This window comes from Petaurus breviceps, unplaced genomic scaffold, assembly GCF_028583685.1.
Source record: "Petaurus breviceps papuanus isolate PSGF00001 unplaced genomic scaffold, PetGlider_PUasm1.0 63, whole genome shotgun sequence".
Taxonomy (NCBI): domain Eukaryota; kingdom Metazoa; phylum Chordata; class Mammalia; order Diprotodontia; family Petauridae; genus Petaurus; species Petaurus breviceps.
Window position 1 is genome coordinate 990,903 of NW_027186418.1, and position 12,552 is coordinate 1,003,454.

A 12,552-nucleotide genomic window follows, 5' to 3' on the forward strand; every position below is an offset into this window, starting at 1 on the left:
TCTCTCTCTCTCTCTCTCTCTCTCTCTTTCTCTGTCCCTCTGTCTCTGTGCCTGTCTCTGTCTCTCTCTCTGTCTCTGTCTCTCTGTCTGTCTCTGTCTGTCTGTCTCTGTCTCTCTGTCTATCTCTGTCTCTCTATCTCTGTCTCTCTCTCTGTCTCTGTCTCTCTGTCTCTCTCTCTGTCTCTCTGTCTTTCTCTCTGTCTCTCTCTGTCTGTCTCTGTCTCTCTGTCTATCTCTGTCTCTCTCTCTGTCTCTGTCTCTCTCTATGTCTCTCTCTCTTTCTCTCTCTCTGTCTCTCTGTCTGTCTCTGTCTCTCTCTCTGTCTCTCTCTCTCTGTCTCTCTGTCTCTGTCTCTCTCTGTCTCTGTCTCTCTCTGTGTCTGTCTCTGTCTGTCTCTGTCTCTCTGTCTGTCTCTCTCTGTCTCTGTCTCTCTCTGTGTCTGTCTCTCTTTGCCTTTCCCTCCCTCCCCCATGTCATAGACAGTGGATTGAGCCTTGAGGACATTGTTGTGATTACTGTCATCATCCTCAGGTATTTGAAGTGCAATCAGATGAATGAGGCATTAGATGTGGTTGGCTTGGCCCAAAGGACACAACCAGGAGCAGTTGCAAAGGAAAACATTTTGGTCCCATCTACTGACTCCAAGTATTTTTTGTTGACTATCCCATATGCCTAGAACTGTTTCCCTCCTCATCTTCATCTCCTGGCCTCCCAACCTCCTTTTAAATCTTAGCTAACATGGTAGCTTCTGCAAGAAAACTTTCTCAGTCCTCATTAATCTTAATGCCTTCTCTCTGAAATTATCTCCAACTTATCTTAAATATAGCTTCCTTGTATATAGTTGCTTGCCTGTTGTCTTTCCCATTAGAATGTGAGCTCCTTGAGAACAGGGACTTATTTTTGCCTTTCTTTGCAAGCCCATGGTTTACACAGCACCAATGGGCACTTAATAAATGCTTTTGACTTGACTTAACATGATTTAAGGTAAAGAGAAATGTCCTAAAAAAATCAGAGCCATCTGAAAGTGGAATGATCTGCTCTAGGAGGGATTGGGTTGCCCATTACAACAGATATCCAAGTGAAGACTGGATGACCACCTGCCAAGGACCAGGCCGCCTAGATTCCTCTCCAGATGCATGTTGGACTAGATATACTCTAAGATCCATTCCAACTTTAAGACTGTGTAATTCCATCTTCTGACCACATCACACCCCCTACTCTGGTTGAAAGATTAAAATTTTAATCAACCAGCTGTCAAAGACTTTTGTGGCCAGAGCCTTGAAACAGGTTTGAGTGCCCTAAATCATCAGTCCAACTTTGTTTCTTTTTAGCCAAATGGACTAAATCAATGGGTTACTTTGGCACTAGGGATAGACGTGCCCAAGCAGCTGGATGGTAAATGTGGAATGGGCCCATAAATACAAAAGCTATGACTTGCCCTAAACCACCTTACTTGTACAGTCCAGATAAAAGTGTAAGACAGAGTGGTACAGAGGAGACAGCCCACATCCAGGACTCACCACATCTGGGTTTTGGATTCAGCTCTGCCTCTTAATCACTGCACAAACATGAGCATGTTTTTTCTCTTTGTGTTGGGCTCCAATTTCTTCTTCTGGAAGATTAGAGAATTGGACAAGATGAATTTGAGAGTTAGAGGAATCTCAGCAACTTTGAAGTCTAACTCACACCCCAAAGGTATCCCCACCGTGCCATGCCTGACCCATGGTCATCCAGCCTTAGCTTAAAGCCCTCCCATGAGGGAAAACCCTCCTCCTCCCAAGGCTACCTGTTCCACTTTGGGATAGCTTGAATTGTTAGGGAGTTTTTCCTAACATTAAGCTGACATTTGCCTCTTTGTGATTTCTACCCATTAATCCTGGTTCTGCTCTCTGGGGCCGATATCAAACTTCCACGGAGCAGCCCTTTAAACCCTGAAAAAGCAGCTATAGCATCTCCCCCTGAATCTTCTCTTCCCAGATCTTTCGTCTGATTCTCATATCACGTGAACCTGAGATTCTTCACCATGATCCTGGTTATCCTCCTCTAGACACTCTCCAGGTGCCTTCTCAAACTCTAGAACCCAGAACTGAACATGATATTCTAGATATGGTCTAATTAGGCCAAAATACTGAAGAACTATCACCTCCTTGTTCTTGGAAACTCTGCCTCTCAATGCAGCCCAAGATTGCATTAGCTACATTGAGTCATCAGTCAGAAGCTCTAGATTTAAATCCGAGCTTAGTTATTTATTATCTTAGCATTTTCCATCCCTAGAGTCCGAAAGACCCATCTTCCTGAGTTCAAATCCAGCCTCAGACATTTACTAGCTGTGTGACCCTGAGCAAGTCACTTAACCTTGTTTGTCTCAATTTCTTCATCTGTAAACTAAGCTGGAGAAGCAAATAGCAAACCATTCCAGTATTTTTGACAAGAAAACTGCAACTGGGGTCACAAAGATTAAGACAACTGAAAATGACAATTACAAGGCAAGTTACCTTTCTGTGCCTTATTTTTCTCCTCTATTAAATGGCAATAATAAACCCTGTCTCCTTCCCTGGGATGTTTAGAAAAATCTAGTGAAAAAAATGTCTATGAAAATGTTGTTTTTTTTAATAGAGTACCAGCAGTCAATTCAGCATAACTCTTAGACCACAAAGTCTTTATCAAGGGCCCAGACCTACCATAGATGGTAGGTTGAGAGATTACTTACTTCAAAGTTGTATTAATTTGACAAACAGCATTTTCTCAAGTTCACATAGATTACCGTTTGCCAAGTACTTTAAAAAGGACCTATCCTGATCCAAGTAGGAAAAAGAAAACAAAAATGACCCCATTATGTATGATAGTAATGATGGAGCTTGTAGCCAGTCAACACGTATTTATTCAATGCCAATTATACATCAGGTACTGTGCTAAGTACTGGGGATACCAAGAAAGGCCAAAAAAAAAAAAAGTCCCTGCTCTCAAGGAATTCAGAATCTAATGGGAGAGAAAATACATAAGCAATTATGTACAAACTAGGTAGATGAACAGATAGATAGGTAGATAGACAGACAGACAGATACATAGACAGACAGACAGACAGATAGAGATATATACATATAGATAGATATACATATATGAATTAGAAATAATCTCAGAAGGAAAGCACTAACACTAAGAGTGATTGGGAAGATTTTTTTATAGAAAGTGGGATTTTAGTTAGGCTTAAAGGAAGCCAGGGAAGCCAGGAATTTGATATGAGAAGGGAGAACATTCCAGGAATTGGAAAAATGTTGGGAGTCCAAAGATGGAGTGTTTTGTCTGAGAACAGCAAAGAGGTCAGTGTACTAGATCATGGGGGAATTGGGGGGGCTAGGTAGGGGTAGGTCTATGATGACTGGAGGTGTAGGAGGTATCCAAATTATGAATGGCTTTGAATTCCAAGCAGAAAACTTTATATATGATCCTAGAGATGATAGGAAGCCACGGGAATTTGTTGAGTAGTGGGATGACCTGTGCTTTAAAAAGATCAGTTTGACAGCCAAGTAAGGATGAGGGAGAGGCTCCACCTCCCTCTCCCTGAGCCCAGGCCATTTGTGTCACCCCCTGCTACTAATTTCCCTCTATGACTTTAGATGGGTCACTTCCCTTTTCATCTCTTTCATCTATAAAATGGACTACCAGACAATATCTAAAGTTGCTTTTAGCTCAAATATTCTGTGGTTCCATGAATCTAAAATCCCCTCCAGCTCTATGGTTCTCTGGTTCTAGGATTCAAGGACCCTTCTAGCTCTGATGTTCCATCTTATATGGTTCTAAAGATGTTTCTGACATTCCACATTTCTATGCATCCATGTTCTCTTGCGCCTCTGACACACTGACACCAGGATTCTAAGGACCTCTGAGCTCTGGAAATGTATGATTCTAAGATCCCTTCCAGCTCAGACCTTCACTGGTTCTGAGGTCAGCATGGACCTGTTGATTAACTTTAGGACAAAAGTCTCTTTTCTTAGATCACGGTAGTCTCTGTGTGGCCTCTCAAGAAACATGCTCTATAAAAGAGCACATCGGGTGTTTCCCAAGTCCAGGAGTGCCCAAGTATACTCTAACCTTGGTACTCCAAAGCTTGGCCTTCACTTTGCTAATTCTTGAATTCTGCTTCTCTCCCCAACAGGCCCCCCCTCTCAGCGCCAGGTGCAGAATGGCCCTTCTCCTGATGAGATGGAAGTCCAAAGAAGGTAACTTGCTCTCCTGTGCTGGATTGGCTGGTCTGATGACCCAATAAGTAGTCACTCTAGTACTGGGGAAGTGATGGAGTGATAGATGGGGCGTCAGGAGTTGTTGTTCAGTCACGTCTGACTCTTCATGATTCCTTTTGGAGTTTTATTGACAAAGATACTGGAGTGGTTTGCCATTTCCTTCTCCAGCTCATTTTACAGATGAGGAAACTGAGGCAAACAGGGTTAAATGACTTGCCTCGGGTCACACAGCTAGTAAGTGTCTGAGGCTGGATTTGAATTCAGGTCCTCCTAATCCCAGATCTGGCACTCTACCCACTGTACCATGTGGCTGCCACATATTCCCAGCACAACCCCCTCAGTAGCCCAACTTCTTCATCTGTAAAAGGGAGATAATACAACTTAGTAGGGGTCATTTTCTTCAGTGATAGTTTTAATTGTTTTTGAACTAGACTGAAGGTTTCATTAGTGCAAAGAATTCCTGAGAAGCAAACACCTTCTACCAATGAAATTCAGCACCTGTTCTGCAACTTACAAGAGAATTACCTTGGACATTGGATGGATAAGTGACTTGCCCAATGCCATACAAACAGTATGTGTCAGATGTAGAACTTCATTCACTCAACCTTTAATCTCTAGTTTATAATCTCTAGTAAATAATCTTCCTATATTAAATATAATATAAATATAAATTCCTATGTTAAATATAATCTCTAGTTAATAATTTTCCTATTTCTGAGACTGCCTTTTTATCTAATACCCCAGGATTTTTCAAACTGTACTGCCAGGAACCTCAGAACACCTGAGTCTGTTTGTTGGTTATAAATGAACTTTAGCTTGTTTGTGTGCAGCTAGGTGGCTCAGTGGATAGAGTGTCAGGCCTGGAGTCAGGAAGAGTTGGATTCAAATCCAGCCACAGACTCTTACTAGCTGTGTGACCTTGAGGAAGTCACTTAACTTTTGTTTGCCTTAATCCACTGGAGAAGGAAATGGCAAACCACTAAAGTTCAAAGGATTCAGACACAACTGAACAACAACAACAAGGTTGTTTGTTAATACACATAAAAAAGAATAGTGTTGGGGTTTTGTTTAAACTGCAGAAAATGTTTGAGAACACCTTCACCATACTCCACTGCCCCTAAATGCATGTGGAGATTCAGAAGCAATAGAATCAGCAGAATGCAGTGCTAAGAACACTGGGATAGGGGTCAGAAGGTCTGTGTTCCACTTTGGTAGACTAGGGTACAACTAATTTGCTGTATGACTTTGGGCAAGGTTCTTTACCCCCTGAGCCTCAGTTTCTTCCTGTGTAAAACGGGAGCATTGAATTAGATGCTAAGGGCCCTTCCCAGTTCTAATGTTCTGTCATTGATTTTCTTTCAGGACTCACTCTTAGTGAGTACTATTAGTACTAATAGTAGCTCGAATGTCTATTGAATTTTGGAAAACACTTTCCCCCCAAGCACCATATATTCCCATCTTACAGGAAGAGGAACTGAGGCTGCGAGAGGAGAACAGTGTCATGCCCTTGAGTACATAGCTTACAAGTATCTAAGATTCATAACCAAGGCTCCTGACATCAAGTCTCACACTGTTTCATGCCTTACTACTTTTATTAGAAGGCAGGGATAGAACCTATTTTTTTCATTCTTGTACCTCCCTGCCTTCCACAGTTCCTAGCACTTAAGCAACATTTATTGAATGGATGTATGAAAGAATGGATGGGGGCGGCTAGGTGGCACAGTGAGTAAAGCGCCAGCCCGGGAGTCAGGAAGTCCTGAGTTTGGTTCCAGCCTCAAACACTTAACACCCACACAAAAAAAAAAACTAGCCATGTAACCTTGGGCAAGTTACTTAACCCCAATTGCTCTCCAAAAGGCAAAAAAAAAAAAGGAATAGATGAATGAAGTTATAGTTCTGAAGTATAGACAACTAGCTGCAAAGGGGGAAAAAAACCCAGATTAGATCCATCTAAATCTATACTGGAGTGATTTGCCATTTCCTCCTCCAGCTCTTTTTGCAGATGAGGAAACTGAGGCAAAAAGAGTTAAGTGACTTGTTCAGGGTCACATAGCTACTAAGGGGTGAAGAACAGATTATATTCATCTAAATCTATATACCACTTGGCTAAATATAGGTTAATTAGAGCTGACTATAACAAGAATTCTTTATGGTTATGAGTGCTTTCAGGAGACTTAAGTTCTGGCCATGGATTAACCTTTCTGTGTCTCTGTTTCCCATCTTAGCTGCATCACAGAACTGATTGAGGCCCTTCTGAAATAATGAATATGGAATAAGCCTTCATACAAGCTCTAGCTATCACCATTATATCACTCTACTTATTAGATTATTCACCCCAGTTTCCCAATCTAGAGGGGAAGTTATCTGTAGGTTTTCAAAGTGGGAGAATTGGGTTCCTTCCCCTCAGCACTGGCAAATGGAAGATTTTCAAATAATACAAACCAGGCCCAAAGACTACTTGTCACATCCTCCACCAGCCATGATGCTAACTGGGTCATTTATTTATCCAAATAAACACACACAACAATGCTGTGAGGCAGGTGTGCCAAAATTAACCAATCTCTGTGAAGTTTTAGATAAGCTCAGCCTCCCTTTCCAAATAGCCACAGGCTAAGGATGCACTTAGAAACAGTATTTTTAAGATCAAAAAGAAAATGCTTGGAGGGAGGAAAAACTCTACCCTTGGGGTCACCCTGTCTCTGCCACTGATCTGCTATAATCCAAACCAAATGTCTCTTAAGAAGAATTTGTTGTTCTTATTATTGGGTTGTTTTTCAATTATGCCCAATTTTTCATGACCCTTTTTGGGATTTCTTGGCAAAGATACTAGAGTGGTTTGCCATTTCTTCCTCCAGATCATTTTGCAGATGAGGAAACTGAGGAAAACAAAGTAACTTGCTCAGGGTCACACAGGTAGTAAATGTCTGAGACCAAATTTGAACTCAGGCCCTCCTGATTCCAGGGCTTGTGCTCTAACCATTATGCCACCTAGCTGCCCTTCTTATCAGTAATGTGGTCCTCAGTGTGAAGAGGGCCAGTTCCAAGCGAAGGCAGTAAGGATAATCATGGAACCATAGACTCTTAAGAAATGAGAGAGGTGGGCGGCTAGGTGGCACAGTGAATAGAGCACTGGCCCTGGAGTCAGGAGTACCTGAGTTCGAATCTGGCCTCAGACACTTAACACAAAAACTAGCCGTGTGACCTTGGACAAGTCACTTAACCCCAACTGCCCTCCAAAAAGCAAAAAAGAAAAAAAAGGAAATGAGAGAGGAGTAGCTAGGTGGTTCAATGGATAGAGCACTGGCCCTATAATCAGGAGGATCTGAGCTCCAATTCGGCCACAAACACTTAGTAGCTGTGTAACCCTGGGCAAGTCATTTAACCCTGTTTGCCTCGGTTTCCCCATCTGTGTAATGAGCTGGAGAAGGAAATAATGGCAAACCACTCCGGCATCAAACCACTTTAGGCAAGTCACTTAAGAAACCTGAGAGGCCACATAAAAGGAAGCTAGAAAGTGGGGGAAAGTGGGTATACTTGGAAGGAAGTGACATGGAGACCTAGTTCTAGTCAAGATAAGGCAAAAAAGGTCACCTCTTAGGGACCAGTGTCCCAAGGAGAGAGTCCTCCCCTCCCTCCATCACAATCGGAGGACAAGGATGATGACTGGAGGCAGCATGATGTGGAGATGACCAGTCCTCCCCTTCCCAATGAAGGCATCCCATCTACAATATCCCTAATAAGTCACTTTACAGTCGTTGAGCACCTCCAGTAACAGGGTGCCTGCCCACTCCCTGTCAAGGCAGTCCATTCTATTAGTGAACTGCTCTAATTGTTAGGAATGCCTTACTTCTCCAGGGCACCTGGATTATGGTCCTAACTGCCGCTGACTGCGTGACCTTGAGCTACTTTCTTCAATCTCTGAGTCCTGATTTCTTCCTCTGGACAATGATAGGATTGGGCTAGATGATCTCAGAGGTCTCTTCCCAACCTCAGAATTTTAGAACATATGGACTTCAGAGACCTTGATCTACTCTGACCCTCTCATTTTACAAATGAGAAAACTGAGGCCCAAAGATGTCAAGTGCGCCAGTTTCACAAGTTGGTGACTTCATCCTTAGAGGGCTGTATACCTGTATAGTAACTCCCTGTACAGATACAGGTCTGAATCATTTTACTGGTGAGAAAACTGAATTCTTAAGTGACTCACTTTGAGATCACAAAGCTAGTAAGTAGCCAAGCCAGAATTCAGACCCAGGGCTCTTTCCCCTCTATCAAACTCCCTCTGGAATTCATCTGAGTTTTTAATCATTTTAATTTAATATTATTAATTTAATTCTGGAGATGACTAGATTTCACTGCCCCAAAGACTTAGATCCTTCACACTCATTAATTACACCAGCTGCATATCTGACTTGGGCACTGGTTTTGCTCTTTGGTGAATTTTGATTTCAATCAAGGACCAGATCAAGAGTCTGGCAGTAAAGGGGCTTCTTGGGGACTTTGTCGCCTGTTCCTGTGGGTGAAGGGCCCTCTAGTGGGTGTTCTCCAAATTCCAGGGCTCATAAAGCAGGGGGAAACAAGGAAAATTGTCATCTGATAACCCTCCCCTCCCACTGACCCCATTGTTGAGAATCACGAAAAATTAATGTTAGCAAAGAGCTTAGCGATATCTAGTCCAGGCCTCTTGGTTTACAGAATAGGAAATGAGGCCCAAAAAGGAGGAAATACGATTTGGCCAGGGTCAAGTAGAGTCAACATTGGAACTCGGAACCCCTGCTTCCAATTCAGAAGCTATTCCCTCTCCATTTTTCGTGTGGTGGATTTGTTTGGTTCTGGGATTTCATCCTTGGGAATTCCCCAGGTAGTAATTTCTTTACATAAATGAACACACATAACTCTTTGTAACTTCTAGTCGTAAGGAGGGGCCTGGGATGTGAAAAGAGAGGCTGGACAGTAGAATGGGGTGGGATCAGAAGAGAGGGCATGTAGAGTGAGGGGGCAGCCATAGTTAAAGGGGCGGATCATTTCTTCTCTCCAACTGTAGTCACATAGGTAGTACGTGACTGAGGGTAGACTTGAACCCAGGTGTTCCTGACTCAGACATCAGCCCACCACAAAGGGCAACCCTTCAGGCAGCTAGATGGCACAGTGGGTAGAGTGCCAGATCTGGAGTCAGGAAGATATGAATTCATATCTGACCTCAGACACTTATTAGCTGTGTGACCCTAGGCAAGTCACTTAACCCTTATATCCCTCTGTTGCTCATCTATAAAATGGGGACATACTGGAAAAGGAAATGGCAAACAACTCCAGTATCTTTGCCAAGAATGTCCAAGGGTTCACATTGAGTCAGACACAATAGAGCAACAGGACAACCCTTCATTTCTCACAGATGAGAAAACCAAGGCTCAGAGAGGTCGAGGGGTTTCCTCTGGGTCACACAGGGAGTCAGTAACATAGCTGGGATTGAACCAAGATCCCAAATCCAATACTCTCTCCACCATACCGTTCACATTGCCTCAATTTAATCACAGAATATCAGTTAAGAGAGACACTGGAAATTATTAGGTCTAACTCTGTTGTTTTATAAAAAGGAAGAAACTGAGGTCCACAGAGACCAAAGTGATTTTTTTTCACAGCCATACAGAATATTCATGACACAGCTGAGACGACTTCATTAACTTGGGCTGGACCTGGATATAGTAGGAAATACAGCAGTGCCCAAGTCAGGACAGCTGTGTCATTTGGCTTGGCCATGCCCTCAGCCAGGTTACTTCATCCCTGTGGTGATTTAATCCCCTCCTCTGCAAAATAAAGGGACTGGACTAGAAGGCCTCTAAGGTCCTTCTCCATCTAACATCCTCCATTCTAAAATTCTAAGGCTCATTCCAATTCTGACTCTGTGTTCTATGAGTTGTTTGGTGTTCATGCTCAACTGCTGCTTCACACCTTCCTCCCCAGGATGATGCTGTATCCAAGGTTACATAGGTAGCAAGTTCTAGAACTGAGGGACTGAGTCATTCAGGAACTTAAAAATGATTGCTTATAAATTAATAGCAGCATAATGGGATTCTTGTCCAATGGCTTGTCTTGGCATGGAGTTGACTCTGGGTTCTCTGACTCTATGCCCTGAAGAGGAAAAGCCCTGGAAAGTCCTCCCAAACTGGAAGGACTTCAAATACGGGCCTGATGTCCCAGAAGACAGGGAGCTCACCCCTAGAATGGTGGCTTCTAGGTGACAAATTTTTGTCAGCCAAAGCGACTCATAAAGACCATCTGTGATGGTTCAGTGGAAAGGAAATGTCAGCGTCTCATCTAGGCCACCCCTCATTTTTATATAGGAGAAAACTGAGGCTTAGGGAGACCAAGTTACTTGTTCAAGGTCACACCAGGAGCTAGTGAAAAAAGTGAAACTAGTACTTCAGTAGCCACAAAGAAGAGTTAAAAGCTGTAGAGCAGGAGTTCTCATTTTTTCTCCTTTATAAGATGAGGTCAGTGATAATGATGATGATGATGATGGTAGCTAGCAACTATATAGCATTTAAGGTTTGAAAAAACACTTTATTGATATTCCTTCATTTGATGTTCCAAACAACCCTAACAAGAAGGTGCTATATAATCCTTATAGGAAAATGAGGCAGATAGAGGGTAAGTGAGTCACCCAGGGTCATGCAGCTAGTAAGTATCTGAGACCAGATTTGAACTCAGATCTTCCTGGATCCAGGTCCAACACTGTACTCACCAATCCACCTCATTACCTAGAGAGTTGGACTTAGGTCTTTTGAAGTATTTAATAGTATCACTTTATGTTCTAGTAATGTTTGATAAATTACATAGTTCTTTCACATTTATCATATCCTTTGATCAGTCCCAGAAGGAGATCCCCATTTGGCAAATAAGAAAACTTAAGATCCAGAGAAATCAAATGACTCCCTCAAATTCACATAGCTAGTAAGTGGTAGAGCTAGGACTCAAACCATGGATTCGTGGCTCCCAGTTGAGTATTTTCCCCCACTATATTAAACTAATTGAGAGACACTGGCATAATGAATAGAGCAGTGGCCTCAGAGATCTGGATTCAAGTCCCACCACTGACAAATACTGGCTGTGCCAGGTTGGGCAAGTCATTTAACCTCTCAATGTTCCTGGGAAAATCTCTAACTGCAGGGCAGTTGTCAACCTTCATTGGTAGGAATTCCTCACCAGGAATATCCCACACCAGTGAAATCAAGGATCCAAACCTCTTCCCTCATGTTTTTTTTTTTTAATTGTGCTGCTTCTTTAAAATTGAAATGGGTGGAGAACCTAGAGCCTGGAGGCCACATGTGGCCCTCTAAGTCCTCAAGTGCAACCCTTTAGCTGAATACAAACTTGACAGAACAAATCCCTTTTATAAAAGGACTTTAATAATAAATGTTTATTTTATCACTAAATATTAAAATAAAAATTTAATAATAAAAACCCACAGATTCCCCACCCCTGAAATAGATACTTAGAATTTATGTTCTCCTTTGTTGGCTGTAGTGTTGTCAAGGACCTTAGAAATTATCAAGTACCAGTTCAACTCCCTCATTTTAGAGATAAAAGGGGGAAAGACCTAGAGATTTGAAATAATCTCCTTTGTCCAAGGCCACATAGGTCAGAAGGGGCAGAGCTGGGATTCACATACAGGTTTTCTGGCTCCAAATCCAATGTTTTTTCCACCACACTATCCCCTCTTGCCCAATTTTCACACTGTTCTCTTGAGTCTATGTCACAAGGACATAAAAATAAATTATGTTGATGCTTGGTATGCGGTGGTGGGGAGGTGATACCTTTTATTAACAGGATTTGTTCTGTGAAGTTTGGATTCAGTCAAGGACTGCACTTGAGGACCTAGAGAGCCATATGTGGCCTCAAGGCCGCACGTTCCCCACCCTTGGTTTAGGACAGAGACAGGACACAAACCTCAACTGTTCTCTTTCTTCCAGGCAAGTGATGGAACAACAGCAACAGCGACAGGAGTCCTTGGAGAGAAGAACCTCAACTCCGGGTAAGGAAGGTCTGGAGTGGAGAGGCCATCCACCAATACTTTGCCCTGGCCTCCCTCCTCTCTAGGGCTTGGTTTTCTAGTGAACACAAGAAGAGTGTTGTTGCAGAAAGCACAGGATTTGGAGTCACAGGGCCCAGGTTCAGATTTTGGCCCTGCTGCTTCCTACCTCTAGGCCTCAGTCTTCTCATCTGGAGAATATGATCTCTGAGGCCCCTTCAGCTCTGCAAGTCCTTGTGAAGAAGATGGTATGGGCTTTTCCAAAGCTTGGAGGGAAGCAGA

General features: G+C 42.8%; 1 protein-coding gene across 6 annotated transcripts in view; it reads left to right on the forward strand.

Annotated features, from left to right (window-relative positions):
• The window catches only part of LOC138173634 (ena/VASP-like protein), a 285,460-nt gene that overhangs the window by 247,165 nt on the left and 25,743 nt on the right, over positions 1-12,552 (forward strand). For all 6 annotated transcript variants that reach the window (XM_069103681.1, XM_069103683.1, XM_069103684.1 and 3 more), the window contains exons 4-5: positions 4,157-4,220; positions 12,212-12,273. In XM_069103681.1, the coding sequence (XP_068959782.1) occupies positions 4,157-4,220; positions 12,212-12,273 (126 nt within the window). The remainder of the gene's footprint in view (positions 1-4,156; positions 4,221-12,211; positions 12,274-12,552) is intronic.